The following is a 16,248-nucleotide window of genomic DNA, read 5'->3' as shown; positions in this document are numbered from 1 at the left end:
GGCTTACATTTTTTAATGATAAAAAATAACATTAATTTTGCTATCTTCCATTTTTAAGTATACAGTTCAGTGGTATTAAATATATTCACATTGTTGTCCAACATAATTCTCAAGCTATTTCATCTTATTAAACTTAAATACCCAGTAAATACAAATACCTCCTCTCCTCTTTCCACAACCCTTGGCAACCACCATTTTACTTTTTGTTTCTATAATTTTGACTATTTTAGATACTTCATATAAGTAGAATCATCCAGTGCTGGTCTTTTTATGATGGGCTGATTTCATCCAAGATAATGTCCTTGAAGTTCACCCACATGTAGATGTGACAAGATTTCCTTCTTTTTTAAGGTTGTATAATATCCCCTTTGTGTATATGTCACATTTTCTTTTTCCATTCATCCACCAGTAGACATGTGGGTTGCTTCCATCTCTTGGCTATAGTGATTAGTGCTGCATTGAATGTTGGTGTGTGAATATCTCTTCAAGATCTTGCTTTGAATTCCTTTGTATATATACACAGAAGGGGGGTTGCTGGATCATATGTAAAGTTTATTTTTAATTTATTGCAGAACCCCCATACTGTATTCTATAGTGTATGCATTATTTTATTTGTTATTTTCTGTTCTTTTAATGGTAGTCATCCTCATTGGTGTGAGGTGATATCTCATTGTAGTTTTGATTTGTATTTATCTTAGGATTAGTGATGTTAAGCATCTTTTCATATACTTATTGTACACTCAGATATCTTTGGAGAACTGTCTAATTCTTTTTGCCTAATTTTTCATCAGATTTGTGCTGTTGTTACAGAGTTATAGGAGTTCCTTATGTATTCTGAACATTAGTCCCTATCAGATATATGATTTGCATATATTTTTCCAATTTTGTTAGTTGGCTTTTCACTCTGTTGATTGTTTCCTTTGATGTGCAGAAGTTTTTAAGTCTGATTTACTCACATTTACTGATTTTGCTTTTATTGCCTATGTTTTAGGCGTTCAAGAAATCAGTGTTCTGAAGCTTTTCCCCTCTGTCTTTTCCTAGAAGTTTTCCAGTTTTAGGTGTTACATTTAGGTCTTCAATTCATTTTGAGTTGATTTTTGTATATCATGCCAGGTAAGGGTCCAACTTCATTCTTTTGCATGTGGATATCCAATAATAGTTGGCAAAACTATCCTTGCCTCATTGTTTAGTCTTGGAATCTTTGTCAAAGATCATTTGATCATGCATAGGAGAATTTATTTTTGTGCACTTTCTTCTATATGTCTGCCTATAGTCCCACACCATCTTGATTACTGTTAATTTATTGTATGTTTTGAATTCATGAAAAACGAGACCTCCAACTTTGTTCTTTTTCAGGACTGTTGTGGCTATTCTGAGTCCCTTGAATATGAATTTCAAGATTTTTTTTTCTATTTCTGCTAATACTGCTGTTGGGCTTTTGAAATGGATTGCATTGAATCTATAATTCAATTTGGATAGGAGAGTTATTTTAACAATATTAAGTCTTCCAATCCATGAACATGGGATATATTTCTATTCCTTTGTATGTTTTATTCTTTTATGCTTTGTAGTTTTCAGTGCACAAGTCTTTCAAACCACTGATTAAATTTACTCCCAAGTGTTTCATTCTTTTTGATGCTATTGTAGGTTGGATTATTAATTTCCTTTTTGGATTGGTCATTATTAGTATATAAAAACACGACTGATTTTTATGTATTTATTTTGTGTCCTGCAACCTTGCTGAAGTTGTTTATTATAACAGTTTAGTTTTGGGACATCTTTAGGATTTTCTTCATGTGAAATCATACCATCTGCAGACAATTTTACTTCTTCATTTCCAATTTGGATGCTTTATTTCTTTCTTGTGCCTAATTGTTCTGGCTAGAACTTCCAGTACTAAGTTGAATAGAAATGGCTAAAGTGGGCATCATTACTTTGTTCTTGATCTTCAAGGAAAAGCTTACACTCATTCAACAATGAATATGATTTTAGCTGTGGGCTCTTAATATATGGATTTTAGTATATTGAGGCAGTTTTCTTTTTATTCCTAGTTTGTTGAGTGTTTTTACCATGAAAAGGTGTTGAATTTTTTCCAATGCATTTTCTGCCTCAATTGAGGATCATGTGGATTTTGTCATTCATTCTGTTAATATGATGTATTGCTTTGAATTAATTTTTTATATTGAACCATCCTTACATTCTGGGTATAAATCCAACTTAGTCATTATGTATAACCTTTTACTATGCTGTTGAATTCAATCTGCTAGTATTTGTTGAGATTTGCATCAGTTGCAAAACATCAGTTGGTCTGTAGTTTTTTTCTCTTTTAAACACCATTAGTGAATAATTCTTGAGATATGCTTTATGTTTTAACATATAAAATGGTTTAAGCATTCTATTAAGCTTTGTTCTCTGTATAAAATCATGTTCAAAAATTAGGCTGGAAAATACGCTAAAGAGAATTCAGAATGGTATACAACTAGAAACATCTTAAAACACCTACTTTTATGTCAAGGAAGTTTCATTCTCCACTCCCAAAGAAGCCAAATGTAGTTTGGGGGAAAGAAAATGTCTTCCCTCTACGTTTGATATGTATTTAATATTCTCAACTTGTGTGGTTTTTTTTTTTTTTTTTGTTTCTTTGTTTAAAGAGGCATGTATATGTCAAACAGATTTGAGTACTGAAATACAATTACCTCAAACCACATACTTTAAACTAAAATGGAGGCATTACTCATGACAATATTCAAAGTATAGCCCCATTAAAGATATCTTTCAGTGGCAACAGATGGTTTTGGGAGACTCATACAACTTCAGTACATATTTACTTTTAGCTCTGTTTCCTTAAGTTCAGTCAAAATATAAATATTAATTGAAATTCCATCTCAGAGTTATGAAAAGTAGATTTATTCTTGGGTTTTCTATTTTAAATTAAGATTAAGCAATAACATGTGGCAGAAGTTTACTTAACAGAAAATTTACTGTGGTCATTGCACCTCTTTTAGGATTACTCTGAATGGAAGCAAAAAAAGGAATAAATTTGTGGAGGCAATGATATTTGGAAAAGTATTACCCTGTGAGGTATGTTTTTATTTTATGAATTTTCTGATAAAGTCTGAATCAGGTAGTTTTATAATGTTGAAAAGGTTTAAAAAAATTTTTTTAATATTTTTTAATTTATTTTTGAGAGAGAGAGAGAGAGACAGTGTGAGAAAGGGAGGGTCACAGAGAGGAGGAGTCACAGGATCTGAAGGCAGGCTCCAGGCTCTGAGCTAGTGGTCAGCACAGAGCCTGACACGGGGCTCGAACCCGCAAACCATGAGATCATGACCTGAGCCGAAGTCAGATGCTTAACCGACTGAGCCACCCAGGTGCCCCTGTTGAAAAGTTTTGTACATATATAATAAATGGTAATGGTAAAAGAACCAGATTAGGGGGAGGGAAATGCCAGCGTGTCTCGCCCTACACAGAACAGCAAGTGTCCAGCATCAGCATTATGCAATACATCCATTTCCTTCTACCTCCAAATGCCAAATCTGGATTGGGTGATTTTTTTTTTTAAATACCATCTTGTTAGACTAGTAATTTGGTTTGCATATTTTGTAAAACAACAACAAAAATGTAGCACTTTTCTTTTTTTCTACTAAAATATGACAAATACAGAACTTTTAGGACTGGCTATTTGTATTAATGTGCTTTTTGGTAAATCACAAGGATAACTATACTTTGCAAAATACAAAGATAATAGCACCTAATACAAATTGAAAGTTTGCTCTGTGTTGGACACTAGGCCTCAAGTACATTGTGTGCTATATTGTAGTGAATCCTTACAGTAATTTTACGAGGCTAAAGACAACGCCAGCCACTAAAGTTCCTTCAATACTCAAAGCTGAAGTTCAGGATAGAAAGACAATTGTAAGGACACACACACACACACACACACACACACACATATAATATAATAATAATAATCCTAATGACAACCCCATTTTATATAGTTGAAGACGCTGAGGCTTCACATTAAAGAACATATCCCCTCCCCAAAAGGAGCATATCCAATATATCCATGCTGTATGTCTCCTATATCTCTACATTTAATATCTTAGCAAGCAACTGCCTAGTTTTGAGAAAGCAGGGTAGACCATGGATCCACAGTGGCTTTTTATACCTGATTGAAATCCAGAAAACTAGAACCATTAACTGTCAATATTATCTTTATAAGCAGGTAAGCAATACATATTTGACCTCAGAAGACCTTATTAAAACCATTAGACTATGACTGAATAAATCAAATGTCCCCAGTTTTCCTTCATTTACTTGTCCTCCCACAACTAGTTAGCTAAAACTAATATAGATAAAAGATATAGTAAGATGACAGTAAATATAATTAAATTTTGTTGAGCATTTAGTATCTGTTAAGCACTACACTAAGAGTTTTATATCAATTCCTTGGATTCTCTCAATAATCCTAATGACAACCCCATTTCATATAGTTGAAGACACTGAGGCTTTACAATATTAAAGAACATACCCCCGCAAAAGGAACATATCCAATATATCCATGCTTTATGTCTCCTAAGTGGCCAGTGACATTCCCATGAGATCGGTGAAATTAAACATCTGTGAACACATTTGTGTTTTTCATGAAGACGAGTGGTAATAGTGGGGTAAAGCCCTTTGACTATTTTATTCAGTCCAAGATCAGCTGTGACTATTAGAATATAAGAAAAACTGATATTTTCTTTTTTTTTAGTATTTATTATTTTGAGAGAGAGAAAGAGAGACAGACAGACAGATTTTGAAGAAGGCCTCAGGCACTGTGCTGCCAGCACAGAACCTGATGTAGAACTTGAACCCACGAGCTGTGAAATCATAACCTGAGCCACCCAGGACCCCCTGATATTTTCTTTTTATAGTTGTGTTAGATTAATTTTTTGTATAAAAATAACTGAACTAGAAAAGCATAGACTGAATATGTCTACAGAGTATACAATTTGGAAAAGAAAAACTTCTGAAAACAAATAAAAACAATTATTAAAATACAAAACACTAAAAATGAACTTTGAGTGTTTCATAAACTGCCCTTCATGTTTTGCTTTTGACCTTTCGATTTTTCTTGGAGCCTTAAATAGGCAACTTCTCAAGTCAACTTTGTTTTTAAAGAAATGACATCTGTGTGTTTTTGAGTGTTCTTATTGAGAATGAGTGTGTGTGTGTGTGAGTGTGTGTGTGTGTGTGTGTGTGTGTGTGTTTTTACCCAATTAAACTATAAAAGTGGTAGTTTTAGTGTAATTAGGAAAATACAGGAATGTATACTGTAATTTAAAGGCTTGTATAGTTGTTGAATATTCTTTTAATAGATTTGTGATTATGCCTTTTATAGTAGACAAAAGAAAGGCTATAATATAGCAAGTATATGGTAAAAACATAACATCTGTCCTAATCTAATTTTCAGGCACATCTCCAGACTTCGATTTGGCTGAAGTAACTTCCACCATAGAGCTGTGGGCATGCCTGGAATTGAGAGACCCAGTTAAAAGACGTCCAGTTGCTTCTTGCCTTTTGAAAACTTCTGAAAACCGTCCCTTCGGGATCCAGAATTGTACCCATCTCAACCAAGGCTTTGCTTGAATGTTTACATTTTCTGCTTGCTATCCTACCTATCACTATATAGTATTCATCTTGTGTTAAAATTTAGGAGTGTCAAGGATTGAGCTTGCTCAGCAAGCCAGCATGGCTAGGATGAGCTTTCTTTTAGCAGCTTGCCAGTTGGTACTGGGGTTGCTAATGACTTCATTAACTGGGTCTTCCCTACAAAATAGTGAGTGTCCACAACTTTGTGTGTGTGAAATTAGGCCCTGGTTCACCCCGCAGTCCACATACAGAGAAGCCACTACTGTTGATTGCAATGACCTCCGCTTAACCAGGATTCCCAGCAACCTTTCTAGCGATACTCAAGTGCTTCTCTTACAGAGCAATAACATCGCAAAGACCGTGGATGAGCTCCAGCAGCTTTTCAACTTGACAGAGCTAGACTTCTCCCAAAACAATTTCACAAATATTAAGGAGGTTGGGCTGGCAAACCTGACCCAGCTCACTACTCTACATTTGGAGGAAAATCAGATTACAGAAATGACTGATTACTGTTTGCAAGACCTCAGCAACCTTCAAGAGCTCTATATCAACCATAACCAGATTAGCACTATTTCTGCTAATGCTTTTTCAGGCTTAAAAAATCTTTTAAGGCTCCACTTGAACTCCAATAAATTGAAAGTTATTGATAGCCGCTGGTTTGATTCAACACCCAACCTGGAAATTCTCATGATTGGGGAAAACCCCGTGATTGGAATTCTGGATATGAACTTTAAACCCCTCTCAAATTTGAGAAGCCTGGTTTTGGCAGGAATGTATCTCACTGATATTCCTGGAAATGCTTTGGTGGGCTTGGATAGCCTGGAAAGCCTGTCTTTTTATGATAACAAACTGGTCAAGGTCCCTCAACTTGCCCTGCAAAAGGTTCCAAATTTAAAATTCTTAGACCTCAACAAAAATCCTATCCACAAAATCCAAGAAGGGGACTTCAAAAATATGCTTCGGCTAAAAGAACTGGGAATCAACAATATGGGGGAACTTGTTTCTGTGGATCGCTATGCCCTTGATAACTTGCCTGAACTCACAAAGTTAGAAGCCACCAATAACCCCAAATTATCTTATATCCACCGCTTGGCTTTTCGAAGCGTTCCTGCCCTAGAAAGCTTGATGTTGAACAATAATGCCTTGAATGCTGTTTACCAAAAAACAGTAGAATCCCTTCCCAATCTTCGTGAGATCAGTATCCACAGCAACCCCCTGAGGTGTGACTGTGTCATCCACTGGATTAACTCCAACAAAACAAACATCCGCTTCATGGAGCCTTTGTCTATGTTCTGTGCCATGCCACCTGAATATAGAGGGCAGCAGGTAAAGGAAGTTTTAATCCAAGATTCAAGTGAACAGTGCCTCCCAATGATATCTCATGACACATTCCCAAATCATTTAAACATGGATATTGGCACAATGGTTTTCCTAGACTGTCGGGCCATGGCTGAGCCAGAACCTGAAATTTACTGGGTAACTCCTCTTGGAAATAAAATAACTGTGGATACACTTTCAGATAAATACAGGCTAAGTAGCGAAGGTACGTTAGAAATATCTAATATACAAATTGAAGACTCAGGAAGATACACTTGTGTCGCCCAGAATGTCGAAGGGGCTGACACGCGTGTAGTGACAATTAAGGTTAATGGAACCCTTCTGGATGGTACCCAGGTGCTGAAAATATATGTCAAGCAGACAGAATCTCATTCGATTTTAGTGTCCTGGAAAGTCAATTCCAGTGTCATGACATCAAACTTAAAATGGTCATCTGCCACTATGAAGATCGACAATCCTCACATAACCTATACTGCCAGGGTTCCAGTAGATGTTCATGAATACAACCTAACACACCTGCAGCCTTCCACAGATTACGAAGTGTGTCTCACAGTGTCTAATATTCATCAGCAGACTCAAAAGTCATGTGTGAATGTCACAACCAAAAATGCCGCCTTTGCACTGGACATTTCTGATCAAGAAACAAGCACAGCCCTTGCTGCGGTAATGGGGTCCATGTTTGCCGTCATTAGCCTTGCATCCATTGCTGTGTACATTGCCAAAAGATTTAAGAGAAAAAACTACCACCACTCATTAAAAAAGTATATGCAAAAAACTTCTTCAATCCCACTAAATGAGCTGTACCCACCACTCATTAACCTCTGGGAAGGTGACAGTGAGAAAGACAAAGATGGTTCTGCAGACACCAAGCCAACCCAGGTTGACACATCCAGAAGCTATTACATGTGGTAACTCAGTGGATATTTTGCTTCTGGTAGTAAGGAGCACAAAGACGTTTTTGCTTTATTCTGCAAAAGTAACAAGTTGAAGACTTTTGTATTTTTGACTTTGCTAGTTTGTGGCAGAGTGGAGAGGATGGGTGGATATTTCAAATTTTTTTAGTATAGCGTATCGCAAGGGTTTGACACGGCTGGCAGCATCTCTAGGCTTCCAGTTTGTGTTTGGTTTTTATTCTTATCATTATTATGATTATTATTATTATTATATTATTATTATTATTATTTTGTTTTAGTTGTTGTGCTAAACTCAATAATGCTGTTCTAACTACAATGCTCAATAAAATGATTAATGACAGGTTGGGGTTCCCCTGTGCTTTTACCAATAGCATGACCCCTTCTGAAGCCATCAGTAGAAAGTACAAAGTCCTCCAAAAAGCTAACATACAGTTGTGAAGCAGCATTGAACCGTTTGTAGCAATCTGGTCTACAGACTTTTTAACTCAAGAAGCAAAGGCTAGACTTGTTACCCTCTTTGAATGATGTTAGTTGACTGTACTGTAATGTTGTATCAACTAAATTGAATGTTTGCCTTTGAACAATGACTTTTCCTTTTTTGTAATAGTTAAAGAGGTTTAGAACAAGCTAACAGGCAATAGAAATATGTATATCAGATTTTTTAATGTAACAATCTACATGTTAATTGTTACCTTATTCTTTTTATCTTTAGTAGACACTTTTAAAAGGAAAGACAATTTTGTTGTGTTTAACTCACCAACATGTGGTGTATAATGAAGACAGAACTATAATAAATTAGTTTTGTTCTGATTTTTTTAGAACACTTGCAATAATGTATCATTTATAGTTCTTGCTAGTGGCAGTGGTGATATTTTTCACATCCCTACAACAACCACCAAAATAAATCAACTACAGAGTGATGCTTTTTAAAACTAGGTCCTAAAAGTTTTGAATTCTTTTTCTAAGAGAAGAAATATCTATTTTAGTGAAGATATTTTAATGAAAAGAATTTTTATATCTTAAATGTTACTGATCAGACCTAATAGAGGGAAGCATTCTTATGAACAAAAAGGCATATTACTGTATCCAATATATAACTAAACCTGATTTGAAAGAAGATAGATCAAGGTTTTGTTAAAATCTGAATTTTTAGTAGTATCCACTCTCCATCAAAGTCTAAAACATGCAACTATGCAGTACTCCCAAATGTATTGCATGTTGCTCCCTTTTTCATGGCTGTCTATAGGCTTAGACACATATTAACCCATACATCCATGTGAAAAAAATCTGCTGAGACAAGTAAATATTACTAAAAACAGAACAATTTCTGTACATTTGGCATTTTTCAGTCAACAAACATATAGAGACAGTTTGGTAGAATTAAGTGTTTACTGGAAAATATATGTGTGAGATTTAGGACAGAAAAAAGGCTAGATTTGGGTAGAAGGTCAGTTCCACACAGTGTGTGTGTTGGAGAGGGGTAGAAACAGAAGGTATAGTGAGAGAAAGGAACCATTTGAAAATGCAGATTAATAACACAGAGGAAGAAAGAGAAGCTTCTCCAGATGGCACCTGCTGCAGGGACATGCCGTCACACCAGGAATAAGACTGTAAAAAGGGACCAAGACCCAGCAGGTGCCAGCTGAGCATGACCAAGAAGAAGGGAGCAGAAAGAACATGCAAGTGAGGTCAGCTGAAAGGATTTCTTTCTGTACAGTTCCTTGTTTCATGAATCATTTAGAAAAAAAGATCATTTTTTCCCCATTTCTGAGGGGTGGGGGCAGTTCTTTTCATAAGCTGAAGCAAGTGAGCTATAGCAGAAAAACGAGTGTCTGAGATAGTAGCATCTCTTCCCACAGCCTTCACTTCTTGGTGAAGAAAATCTCTGCCCAGAGAAGGGAAGAATTGTAACTTGCCCTGGTCAGACTCTCCTGCCCATTGAGAACTCTACCACTCTGGGTCCAGCAGCTTTCCAGATTCCTGTGCAGAGCTCATTGCTTACAGTTTTCAACAACCTCTGGTGCCTTGGCTTCAAAAATTCAGCACAAGGGCAGAACCAGGCGGTCAGGAAAGATTCTACATTGTTATTACCAAGTACACATAGGAAACAGAGAAGTGAAGTTGCTTTGGATGCAACCTTGGGAGAGTTTCCTTTTGGGGAAATACTCCAAAATATTGTTTTCAAGTATCTATAGCGAGTAGTACATACACCATCTAACAAATTCTCTGGGAAATTCTGCAACAATGAAGGGAGAGGCACTGAAGCATTAGGCCTAGAGCAGGGAGGAAAAGGAGGCATAATTTATCCTATAAAGCAATGATTTGAACCTGGCACATAATCAGCATTCAGATATTAGTAGAATAAGTGAAGGAAGACAACCATTTCTCTATTCTGGAAATATAGTAAGCACCAGGGAATGTAAGCTGTTTCGGACAACTACCTTTTGCTAGGACAGTTTGGGGGAAATAATCCCTTTTAACTTTTCCTCCTCCAATAAAACATTTTTGAGCTTATTTTTCCTTGTCTGTGCTAATTGGGTTCGTTTTCAGATGATAAAAAGCAAAGTGGCATGGTACTTTTTTCCTTAGCCAAGTATTTCTTCATTTGTGCTTAATTTAATTTGATAAGTTAGACAGCCAGTGAAATTAGGCATCAAAGTTGTTCCTAATTGATAATGGAGGTTATATCACCTCCAGTGAAGTGACTATTACAGGTCACTTTCTAATTTCCTATTTTCCCTTTTGCTTCCTGCTGCCCTCAGGACATAAAATGTATCTCTGACCTGATTTTACGAGGTTATTTTTGGAGTTTCTTAAAACAGACATTTGAGAATGTCTGTTTAATTAATGACAAATTGAACTGATGCCATGAATATAAAAACAAGCGCAATGTTTGAATATCAATTTTTCTAATCTGTGTGTTTAGTTTAGCAAAAAGGAATCCTCTCCATCTATTCTTTAGCAAATGAATACTACCAAGGTCCATTATGTTCTCTGAAGTGGTTTTCTACTTAGTCATTTGCTAAAAACACTACAACCACCCTACTTGCTGCTTGCTTTCTATCTCTGCATTCACCTTCCAAAGCATTTTCTTTTCATCGTTACTGTTTTTATTAGTGGGGGAACAAAAACATTTTGTTTCTCCAGGAAAACCATACTTTCTGCCTTACTAGCCGTTGGAAAGGGAATTTAACCACTTCTGATGCATCTAACTACAAGTGACAATGCTTTCTTCAGGACTTCAGTTCTTTCACTCTTACCCTGGTTGCAGATACTAACTTTATTAACTGGGGTTAACTGGAGAGAAAATGTTTCTTTACAGATGAGTTTTAGGATCATCCTCGAGTATGGAATAATCTTGGGCAAAAATCTATGCAGGACTTGAGCTCTTATCTGGGATGGGCATGATTTCTCTGCCCTTTCCTCCTGCCACCCACATGTACTGATCAGCTCCTTCTCTCTGAACTCTAAGTCGGGAACTTAGGGCCTGTGGTAGAAGTAAGGAGATGCTAATGGAACGAACTCATTATTTTTGTATTTGTGGTTCAGCATTGCCCAGGTTAACGGAACTAAATGGGGTTTTTGTGTTGTAGAATTCCTTGGAGACCTGATGGCAGTAATATAAAGTACACAGCACTTCCCATTTCCCATTGGCATATCTCAGGGTACTATTCTGTCCTAAAGACACTGAGAAATTGAGAATTTAACTTAATCCCCAAAAATGTTCAGGTGAATGGAGTATTATTCTTTCCATTTTACAGATGAGGAAACTAAGGCCCACAGTGTAGTCATTTGCCTGACACCATAAAGTGGGTGACCATGATGGGATTTAGTTCTAGTTTCCTCTTTGCCTGTCCAGCCCCCTTCTAAAGTGGGGAGAGGAGAATCTGTGAAAGAGCAGAGGCTGGAGGTCACAGGGCACTTGAGTAAGGCAGAGAAAAAACACAAAGGAGAGCTAACGGGAGATGACACTCAAAGCTTTCTTTATGTCTTCAAGTTCACTTCTCTCCTCCCCCTTAAGAGTTAAGAGGCTTTATGTGCTGGAGTTCTGTGTACTACACATCAAAACTGTTTGCAGCAGGTGAAATTTTAATTCTAATCTTAATTTCTCCCTATACGCTCCTCTCTTACCTGCTCAGATAATTAAAGTTTTAAAAAATTTTCTGTAGGAGATTCAAAGCTCATTCCTTAGCAGTAAACAATGGAAGCCTAATGTAAAATCAATGACAAACTCCATGTTTAGCTCAAAAGCTCATGTGAGGAAATACACAGTTCATGTAATTGGACAGTTGTAAGGGTGGTATGTGATATACCTGGAAACAGATGGCTTTTGTACAATCACCAACTTTCTGGAGTTTGTGGGATATTTATATTCAGGAAACTGTTCCCTCAAATAGTCCATCCAGAAGCCATAAAGCCTTAAAAAGTTGTCTTTTTCCTTTCTTTGTTAAATAAATGCAATAGCCTCCCCAACATACCCCATTGTTAGTTACATAGTACTTTTTATGAAGCAAAAACAGTCTCATGCTCCTCACTAAAGTAGCTCTGGGCGCAAAGTGGGTCAGACATTGCCAAGTTTCTCCTTTCCTCCTTGGCCTCCTTCTTTCTCCCAAAGGATTAAAATGACAAGGTAAATTTCAGCCTGGGCCCTGACAGAAAGGTCATGAAGTCTTAATAAGGGGGCTGTCCTGAATTAAGTAGTATTTTAATGCATCAGTCTTCATGTTAGCATGTTTCACTAATATAAACAGAAAACATGGTAGTCATGAGGGAAGGAAAACAAACCATTTACAATAGTGACCTCTGAAGGAATAAGGAGAAGAAACACTTCCTGTGCCTATAGGTCTCCCTTAAGAGCTTCACTCTGGTCCTTTACATTTAATCCTCTTAACTGGTCCAGGAGGTGAGTACCATTGTTCTTACACTGGAGATGACAAACATGGATACTCAACCTTAGAGACACAAGCAACTAACCTGAAATCAGCTGGTAAGAGGCAGAATTTAAGTTCCAGGTCTTTATGACTAAAACTTGTAGAGTTTCACTTATAAAACAGTCTGCAAGATAAATCTGGATCGAAGTGTAGACATAGCCCAAAAGTCAATTTGGCACTTGAGACAGAAGGGAAAAAAGGAGCAAAGGGATGCCCAGCAGTGAGGTCTTAGAGTCACAGTGGTCTAATTTAAGACCCAAACCTGAGATCAATACATGGAAATAACACCAAGCCAAAGAAAGGAAAAGATAAAGAACAACTATTAAAAGTTTGTGACAATGTGTGCATACAAACAAAATGCCATATCTGCATAAAAATGGTGGAGTGGGTTGGAAGTCTGAGTAGATACCGTAAGTTGCTAAATGTTAATCACATGGTATATTCCAGACAGGCTAAGCAATTGACCTATATTATCTCATGAATCTTTAATAACTTTATGAGGAGTTATATTTTTTAAGAGGAGAAACTGAGCCTCAGTTCATCACTCATTAGTGATGAGGCCAAGGTTTCAACCCTGGCTGTCAGATTCCAATATCCCAGATTAACCACTAAACTATTGTCTAGTTAGCAGGCACTCAGAGTACGAGGCTGGCCATCTGATTTGCTTCATTGATTTATTTCTTTCATGAGAGGGGGAAGCAAGAAGAGTAGGTTTCCTGACCTGTCTAGGATCTTTCATGGACCTTTCCACAAAAGATGTTTTGTTTTTTGGGTTTTTTTTTTTTCCTTAAAATGTTTGTTAACATGGAATTAATGCCACACCCTTAGGTAAGAGATAAACTCCTGTCTCAATCCTTTTCCTTCATAACCTGTAAAGTTGATCACACATTTTGATCTTTCTGATCTGTTTTTTTAAAGCTATAGCACAGAGCAAAGACTTATTCTGATGCCCAGTGTAATCTGGTTTTAACTTTTGTGTAAATCACTAGAGGGTATGGGGGCAGGGAGTATACACTCCCTAGAGAACTGTTAAAGTGAGGAGTTTTACACTTATCCCATATCTTTATGATCTCAATAGCTCTTAATTAGAAAATATATTACTCTCTGGGGCTCTTGGATGGCTCAGTCGGTTAAGTATCAGACTTTGGCTCAGGTCATTATCTCCTGGTTCATGGGTTCATGCCCCACATCAGACTCTGTGTTGACAGCTTGGAGCCTGGACCTTACTTCAGATTCTGTGTCTCTGCCCCTACCCTGCTCGCTCTCTCTCGCTCTCTCTCTCTCTCTCTCTCTCTCTCTCAAAAATAAATTAAAATGTTAAAAAATATAAAAAAGAAAATATATTACTCTCTATCTTCTAAGAGGCAAACTGGTTTAAATATCCCCCAACCTATTGATGAAATTGTGAAAAGAAGGTCATTGTGACTGTTAACTAAAAAATATGCTCCCATATTATTTTCCTTCATGGCAGAACATCACACACTTAAAACAATGCTTGATTTCACCTAATTTTACTTTAACCAGGTTAGGTATACTCCCCTCCTCCACGTAAGAAATAGTTCCTATCTGCCATTCATTATGAAATGGTAGTTTTTTTCTTCTAATTATAAGAGTAATATATGTTCACTATAGAGAATCTGGAGAAAAATATGTATTAAAAATAGCATATAATTCCACAATTCCATAAAAACCAAGTGATATTTTGGTGTACTTTCTTCTACTCTTTTATCCTTCTATGCATATATTCATATATGTATACAGACCTATAATTATAAATATACACATCCTTATGAATATAGAACTAGAATCATGATATATATAGTTTGTATACTGGGTTTTTTTTCTATCACACAAAGAAATAAGCATTTTTCCATATTATTAAAAATTCTTGGAAAGCATGATGTTAGAATCTATATAATGATTTATTATATAGCTGTTCAGTGATTGAACAATCTCTTCTTTTTGGGGGCATTTTACCTCTTCTATGTCAAGCCCCAGAGGCATGTAAATGAGCACACTGTGCTCATGCTTTCCAAGGCACAGTCACAGAGGAAGATGGACATCTCCATACATGACTACCCAGGATGAAGACTAGCACGAAAAGGACGAAATGATGGCACAAAAGCACAAGGAAGAAGAACCTCAGTCAGGCTGGAACTCAAACTTCAAATCCTACAATTTAAGCTCAGACTTCAAAGATAAGGTCAGTGTTGAACAAGCCAGCCTGCAAAGGGAGGGCCTCTCAGGCAGAGAGTGCAAATCCCCTCGACTGCAGCGTGTCTGAGGACATGGCAGACAGCTTTCAGAGAAACTGAGGATTCCGGAAGCATTCTAGTGATGGGGAAGAGCCTACCAAAAGCACAGAGTAACTAAAGAGGAAGCTGAGGTAAAAGAGAAGATACAGCAAGATTTAGTGCAAAGGTGAGAGGGAGAGGCTGAGTAATATGAGGAAGCTATGGGCCCCAGAAAGAACTTTGTTTCTGATTTAATTTTTTGTGGCCATTCTACGTCATCCCTGGGGAGGTGACTTCCTGGTGAGATAAAAGAAGCTCGAAAGAGCAACTTGATAAACCTCCCAAGCCCTGGGGGCTCAATGTGGAATCTGAGCTATGGTAATATGTAAAACCCAAGTATTAAACAGATGAGAGATTTCCCAAATTTCTTCCGTCTACCCCAGTGATGGCCTGCAGCCAGTACAGGCTTCCTTTGGTATCTGTAGTGTCAAAGAAATAGGAAGTGCATGGTTAAAAGATGGAAACTGATTATGTGGGGGTTTAAAACACAAATTAATCCTCTGTTCAACTTGCTTTTTGCCCACTAAATACAAATATTTCTGGTTCACTTGCTTAGAAAAAATCTGATTTTTTAGTGATATAACAAGATCTCATGCTGGGAATAGCAATAAAGGACAAGCCATGCTTAGATACATCTACTCCCAAATTCACACATCTCACCCTCTTTGTTCTCAAAAGTAAAACAGGTCAAAGACATTGTAGTGTAACCTAATACAAAATACTTCTGGATGTAGAATCTATTCCTACAGGATTTCCTTTGTATTCTTAATTTGTCTGATTAATTCCTGAGAATAGAAATTCATGATAGCAAAAAGGAATTAGTACAAAAGTTTCTTTTCCCTAATTCTGCTTTTAACAAGTATATTGGGGGACACAATACTTTATGGTGCTTTTATCATTGGGAGATTTGTCCAAGCTGTTTTCAGAATCCATCAACTCACCCTGTGAATTATTGGTCTCTCTCCGGACAAAGATTCAAATAACCTCTCTACAGATAGCTTCATTGCATCCCATTTCCCCAGACAGACAATGTAAGTTATAGTTAGCTTCCCATTAGGAACATAAATTGAGACAAGCAGTTTTATAGACAATGAAAAACACTGGACAATCCAAAGGTCAATAGAGGTTTACTTAATG

General features: G+C 36.8%; 1 protein-coding gene across 2 annotated transcripts in view; it reads left to right on the top strand.

The window, feature by feature from the left end:
* The window catches only part of LRRN1 (leucine rich repeat neuronal 1), a 39,562-nt gene extending 29,162 nt beyond the window's left edge, over positions 1 to 10,400 (top strand). The window contains exons 2-3 of one of the 2 annotated variants that reach the window (XM_029918474.1): positions 3,006 to 3,081; positions 5,456 to 10,400. In XM_029918474.1, the coding sequence (XP_029774334.1) occupies positions 5,734 to 7,884 (2,151 nt within the window). In that variant the 5' untranslated portion in view covers positions 3,006 to 3,081; positions 5,456 to 5,733 and the 3' untranslated portion in view covers positions 7,885 to 10,400. The remainder of the gene's footprint in view (positions 1 to 3,005; positions 3,082 to 5,455) is intronic. The other variant, XM_029918475.1, reaches the window with a different exon arrangement.
* The last annotated feature ends 5,848 nt before the right edge of the window (positions 10,401 to 16,248 follow it).

Source organism: Suricata suricatta, chromosome 12, assembly GCF_006229205.1.
Source record: "Suricata suricatta isolate VVHF042 chromosome 12, meerkat_22Aug2017_6uvM2_HiC, whole genome shotgun sequence".
Taxonomy (NCBI): domain Eukaryota; kingdom Metazoa; phylum Chordata; class Mammalia; order Carnivora; family Herpestidae; genus Suricata; species Suricata suricatta.
This window is presented reverse-complemented; position numbering and strand designations above follow the sequence as displayed.